General features: G+C 44.8%; 1 protein-coding gene across 1 annotated transcript; it reads right to left on the bottom strand.

Annotated features, from left to right (window-relative positions):
- Positions 1-2,623: 2,623 nt before the first annotated feature.
- LOC123120158 (B3 domain-containing protein Os11g0156000) lies at positions 2,624-4,389 on the bottom strand. The gene is made up of 3 exons (XM_044540162.1): positions 3,540-4,389; positions 3,243-3,426; positions 2,624-3,122 (listed from the first exon to the last, which is right to left on the bottom strand). The coding sequence occupies exons 1-3, from the start codon at positions 4,141-4,143 to the stop codon at positions 3,110-3,112; spliced, it is 801 nt and encodes a 266-aa protein (XP_044396097.1). The 5' UTR covers positions 4,144-4,389; the 3' UTR covers positions 2,624-3,109.
- Between the last annotated feature and the right edge of the window lie 2,224 nt (positions 4,390-6,613).

Genomic DNA, 6,613 nt, shown 5'->3' on the forward strand with positions numbered 1-6,613 from the left:
CCATATCATCTTACTGTCACATCCTCCTGGTCATGTTGGAGTCTGTTTTTGATGCATTTCCTCCAAAATTGGCGATGCCGACCTGTTTGCAGCTTTGGTTGAAGTTGCTCTTAGTTAGTCTAGAATGTTGCTACTTTGAGGCATACCCCATCAATGATATGTACATCTTTTCATCTCCTTGTACTACGGTATAACATAGCAAAGTATCAATAATTCAATACAGTGAAGATGCCTGTCCTTGTTGTCGAAAATAAGATGCATGTCCTTGTCATTTGTCATCCTTACTACTACTTACTACTCTCTCCGTTCCTAAATGTAAGTCTTTGTAGAGATTTCACTATGAACCACATACGGATGTATATAGTTGCATTTTAAGTTTAGATTCATTCATCTTGCTCTGTATGTAGTCCATTTAGTGGAATCTCTACAAAGACTTATATTTAGGAACGGAGGGAGTACTACTTAGTAGCTCGCATGTTTTTTGCATCGTGGTACAACCAGGCAGCTCTGGTTCTTGCAGAGTCCCCACTGGTCCACTATCTGCGCATGTTACATCTGTTTCTCAAGGAAAGTACTGTGTGTGTACAAAAGCTGGCGTCTAGAACCACTAGCAGGGCCCATGGAAAAGGAAACAATACATATGATAGTGGACCATTCATCAGGTTAGCCATTCTTTGTGGACCATGCATCATGAACTTCAGAAGGCAGCAGCTTCTTGAAGGAAAGAGATCTTGTGCCTGATGCCTGATGGGTATACCATAGCACTCTGTACGTCCAGTTTGAGTTGCCCCTAACACGCCAATTTTTTGGGTCAAGCCTTTGGTAGTCCTGTAGTCCATTATCCAAGGGCGTATGTTATGCGTCCTCATCTCATATGGTTGTCTAATCTGCTGGTGGTTTCCATTGCTCGCCTGCAAATTTACAGTCATTGGGTTGTCGTATTCTTGGTTATGGCTGTTTTGTCTCGGGTTCTTGGGAACCAACATTTGTCTTACCAAAATAACTTTGATTAGAATTGTTCATGCTTACAAGTATGTTTTTTTTAGGCTGTTTGGTTTCTAAACTGGACAGCCAATTTGTGGACCTAGATTTTGGTACCGCCGCAATTTGACTTGGTTTCAGTGCTCTGTTTGGGCACAAACCAAACAGGCCAAACCTTCCTACATCGAAATGAAACTCGAGCTTTAGGCCCTACTTGGAATGGTGGTATTTTTTGTGTGGGCATCAATAGGCCCTTAGCTGTACAATTTTGCGTGGGTAATGTGATTAGTTTTTACTTAGCGGTTACTTCCTTTTATAATTCTTTTCTTTTCCATTAAAAGACAACCTCTTTTTCTTGGTATGCTTTATGTAGACCAAGTAAGGGTCTGCTTTACCATTATGGCACTCACATGCATCTTTGGTACTAATGAAGATAAACAATTTGGTGTTCAAAGGTGTTAATCATGCAGCCCTGGAGTGCCCCGGATAAGGTTCATTGTCATTAGGGAAAACCCTGCTGCACATGGCTCCTGTTCTTTTTCTCTCGAACACACACCGAAGTGCATGCTATTTTGTATTAGAACATGGCTCCTGCTCTTGCTAGCAGACAGGAAATCTTGCTGTTGATACGGTCGTTAACCTATAGGTTCAATCATCACTACGAAAATTGCTGCGAGTTCCATTCAGATGAATCTGAAGCCTGCATCTCATTCATCTTTTTCATTGAACCAGGTCAGTATCCTAGCACCGTGTTCAATACTCTATCCGTACTGCATTTAGCAATTATAAACCTTTATCACTCAGGCAACTTGCAGTTGTGCAGTCTGCATACTAAGATGAGGTCTTGCACCAAATTAGGTGAGCATGGTAACACAGGGTTTAATCTAGGTTCTTCAGCTACTTTGTTTTTAGCTTTGGTGTGTTTCACAAGTGGACACGAGTCCAAGTATTGTTTTACAGCTAGCTACTGTTTAATCCTATATAATTAAGAGATAATGGGGCCACGTCAGTTGAGTTAGGCCATGTTTCTCCAGGCATCTTCTACTTTCAATAATTGGCAGGGCCGGCGGAACAATAACCTGTAGTTTGCCTCGTACAAGCCTTTCTAACATAGGCAACAAAAGCAGGAGACAGATCTCCAATTTTCCTTTTGATACGTGCTGCGGGGAATCTTGTTGATTATTGGAGCCTAGTGGCCTTTTGTGTCTGGAACTTGCCTCTTAGACCATCAACTTAGCCATCCTTTTTCTTTGTATCCTATTAGGGCAAATTGAGCCCACTTGCACACCTAAAACTTCTGCCGAGCCTTTCCTTCCCGAGGGAACAAAAAGGTGGAGACCGGCTATTAATAGAATAGTAAAAGATCAGGGCATGGACATCCCCAGGTGTCGGCATCACTTGTGGCACATCAGTATCAATCTTGGCCATCACACTACCCTCCGTATTGTTTAGAGACGGTGGGAACTGCATTGCATATACTCCTCATATTGCATTGCGCGTACACTCACTCATTGCTTACCTTAGGTGAACGAATGCATTGAATTTTTTGAGAAGCTAGGGTGAATGCATTGAATTTGACTTGAAAACATTAAACCAATTGACTGCGTGAGGTGTAGAGCACCAGTACTGGAGGAGGCGAGACTGTAGAGAAGGGAGAGAATAAAATCCCCATTGGGGATATTACTTTGTTTCTTCAGGAGGCTGGAGAGGATACATCAACTTCATAGCTTGTTCTTGGACACACTACATACAGATGACACATACATACATGCTTGCTAAGCATTTTCTTTTGTTTTTCATATGGGTCACCATCCCTCTCTCTCTCACTCGCTCTCCTTTTCAACCTGATGTTTCCTGAAACCTGCCACCTGCTAAGGGCCCCGTACTGTGATCGAGTAGGGTTTCTGGAAGACAAGAAGAAAGAAAACATAGAAAAAAGGGTACTCTGGGGATGGAAGGAAGATTGCCCGGGAAACAAGGGATCCTCCACTTCCTCTTCCTTTTCCTTTTCCTTCAAAGGGTCAATTCAAGCCTGTCACTTAGTCCAGGGTAGCCTAGTAGGCTGGTAGAAACTAGTTTCACTGCTGGTTGTCAGGATCCTCAAGAATGGCTTCAGACCTCATCATCTTTATGAACTGCCCCTGTTGTGGAAAAAATATTTTTAATTTTTTCTTTTGAGAAATTTGGTTATATGTCCTACCGAATATCTACTAGATGTATATGAATGCAATTGAACTTGGTGATGTTTTTGCAGTACTCACCAGTAACTTGGCACCGTGGCCACTGCAGCGTAGGGGCTCTGGTGGGTGTAGCCGTACATTGGCGTTATTGCCTCTGCCTCTGGCTCCGGACCGCAGTCGAGGTTGACGCCGAACAGCCGGAGACGTCTCGACGGCGGCGCCGATGCCGTGCTGCTCTTGGCGTCCGCCTCTCTCTGCGACTCGCCTGCAAGAATTCACCGGAGAATGGTGTAAGTCGTAAGAGATAGGTAATTTTCAGCACATGCATCTAAGATATGTTGCATGTTGTCAAGTGCTTTGTTCTTGATTGCTGCATACCTGCATGCAGCATGTCGCTGTGATCTTGCTCCACTGAGCGGCGATAGGCGTAGGAATTGGCAGGGCTGCTAGGGTATGATCCTGACGTGCTGTAACACATTGGGCTCCAAGGCTGGTGCTCCCCGGCGTTCAGAGCGGGCGGAGGTACACGTACAGGTGGTGGCGGCGCGCTCTCGCCACGACGCCTGCAGCCGATGAAGAGCCGGTCGCCTGTGCCAAGGCCGCGCACCCTCTCGAAGTGCACGATGTCTCCGGCGTCGAGCTGCTTCTCCTTGACGTACCTGCTCCAGCCCTTGGTGAGCACGTAGCTCTGGCTGCTCGTCCAGTACGAGTACCGGAACCGCCACGGCTTGCCGGCCTCATCCTCGAAAGACAGGAGCAGGTCCTTCTCGCCGGGGGAGTCGCCGCCGTTCAGGGGGAAGTACCTCTCCGCGTGCTGCTTGGGAATCACCAGCCTGTTGAGCTTGCCCACATCACTGGGCGTCAAGGGTTTCTCGAACAGGTGCTCCCTCTCGTACTGGTGGTGGTAGTGTAGGTTCGTGTACATGGCTACCCCCCATGGCCAGGCCTGTGGGTGCCCCTGAGAGAGAGGGTGCATGGCCATTGCTGCTCTGGAGGTAAGCTACCTAGAGGTTCTTGTCTATGGCAAAAGTTGGGCAGTGGAGAGAAGAGAAGAGAGGAGGGGAGAGGCAGGATGGTGTTGTGTGTTGTGTAGAGAAGCATGCATATGTCATAGCTAGGCATTTATAGCCTCCCAAGGAGAACTTTACACAGCTTGGAGGTGTCTAGCTAGTGTCTACGCATAACGTATTGGTATTTACGTAAGGAGGACCTGGTGCATTTGATCTGGGTAGTACTAGTATTTTAACCTAGGTAGACAAGAAGAATCAAAGTGAAAGGCTTCAAAGGTGCTAAGGTTAGAATATATAGTTCCAGTGTAGCTGATGAGGAATGATCAGGTGGTGGTACTTAAAAGTTGGTGCCTGGCCATTGTGGCCTAATCACAGCCATCCAGGGGGTGCAGTGGGGTAGGCCCCACCATTGCTTTCCATGTGCCTGGGTAGTTGGGGCCTATGCAGTGTGATGTAAGTATGGCCATTGTCCTTAACTCCTCATTTTAACCTACCTATAGAGGTCCGGGTTTCTGGTACTGCAGTGCTGTGTTGGACTTCCAATTTCTATCTGACCTTGGGAGTGCAAGAAAGTCCTGGCATATTCAGAAATGCAATCTCCAATAAGAGTCCATGCCATTTTTAACTTGTGTAGACACGGAGGTTCCCTAGGGACCGATAGATTGGTCCTAGTTCTTATACCTGTTGTCCACTTGGGATAGCTGGTAGGCAATAACTTGTTCAGGGCAGTAGGGGTCTTTTGAGATGTGACATCTGAGGTGTATGGGCTGTGTGCTCTTATTATCATTCACTATGGAGTACGCTAGCCCCAGCTATTTTCTTGATATCAGATTCAACACAATCAAGGGCTTGTCAGACCTGTCTCATTGAATGACATGGCTCACCACCTGTTAAGAGGACAAGCCCTCCAAGCAAAGTAACCAAGCTGGTCTTGGTTGGACTCACAGTCTCACACCATGAATTGAATTGAGAGTAGTGGCTGTAAGATACAGATGCTACTACATTATTTCTATTCAAACCTTCGCAGGACAACCTGCCCTGGTCTGGTCAGGGCACAGTGGCAGCTTGCGTGGGGTAAAGCGACTGGCCACTACTCTGCTCCTTGTGTTAGATGATGTCCTTTGGAGATTAGGGCTTCTTTATCATGCATTAGGCATATGGGGAGCACCTCTTGCTGTTGCAAGATTGGAGCACAGAGCATTAAGATGATCTGTTTTGTTATAACTTTAAGGGCAGATCTGTATCAGATTCCGTAAACTATAAGGGATAAAACCATCGATGTCGCTCTGCTTGCTCCTTTGGAGACAGGCATTCCATCACATGGTTTTGAATGTGATTACATGGCCAGATTCATTGTGTGTGTGCTCACTAATGCATGTGATTATGTTAACTAACGTTGTTATTCAGTTTGTCAGCCTTTGGAGAAACCGCAGGGACCAAGAGGGGGCGTTGTTATGTCAGCAAGTCCTGTCCAGAATCAAATCATAACGGTGATTTAACGGATCTCATTATTAATCGATCCATTCGTTGCATCAGTTGCTTCTTAATTCCTAACACTAGACCTCTTATTATTCTATTTATTCTTCAAAGTTGATTATTTATATGATTTTATTTTTATTGCTATTCGCAGTACTTGGTTGTAATCTCACGTGGCCATGACATTTTTTTCGTCCTGCCTGCTGCTCTATGCAGCTGGAGAGCTTCAAGTTCCCAAACGCCAAAATATTCTAACACTGGAATTGGAAATAGGATCAAGATTGGACCTGCGCACAGATCCTCTCTTGTCTCTTCTCCAATTTCCAACAAGCTCGTGAATGAGATGATACAGATTTTTGACCCCAATTCTATCCCCACTACTCTGTAAGATCCCTTGATCCTTGTAGTTCATCCTGTTTCCTACTAATCCCTAAAAACTGTTCTGATATTGTTTTCTCTGCGCATGCATTCAGATAAAGATACGCAGTAAAGATGACTAGCTACATGTACTGCAAAAATTGTTTTATGTATATACTAGTACTCCACTTCACGGCACACATATACTTTGATTAAACTACTCCTAACTCTATGCTTAGCATCTCTTGGAGTATCAAGAACGCATGTTTAGCTCCAAGTTGGTCATTTAGTTATGGAATCTTGTCAAGATACCCATAAATGCTACTCCCTCCGATCCAAAATAAGTGTCATGATTTTACTTCAAATTGAACTACACTTATTTTGGAACTAAAACCATGACACTTATTTTGAATCGGAGGGAGTACTAGTTTTGCAACTGCATCCTAGTAATCGCTCCTAATTTGCAAAAGTTGAATGGATGGTTTATGAGTTTCTTTCTCTACTGAAGAACATATCAGTATTGTGGAATGGGCGGTCAAAATGACTTGGAAACCGTGTCGATAACTAAACAATGGGCATGCTTGGGTTGCTACCAAAAATTGGCAAAGC

The sequence above is a fragment of the Triticum aestivum genome, chromosome 5D, assembly GCF_018294505.1.
Source record: "Triticum aestivum cultivar Chinese Spring chromosome 5D, IWGSC CS RefSeq v2.1, whole genome shotgun sequence".
NCBI lineage: Eukaryota > Viridiplantae > Streptophyta > Magnoliopsida > Poales > Poaceae > Triticum > Triticum aestivum.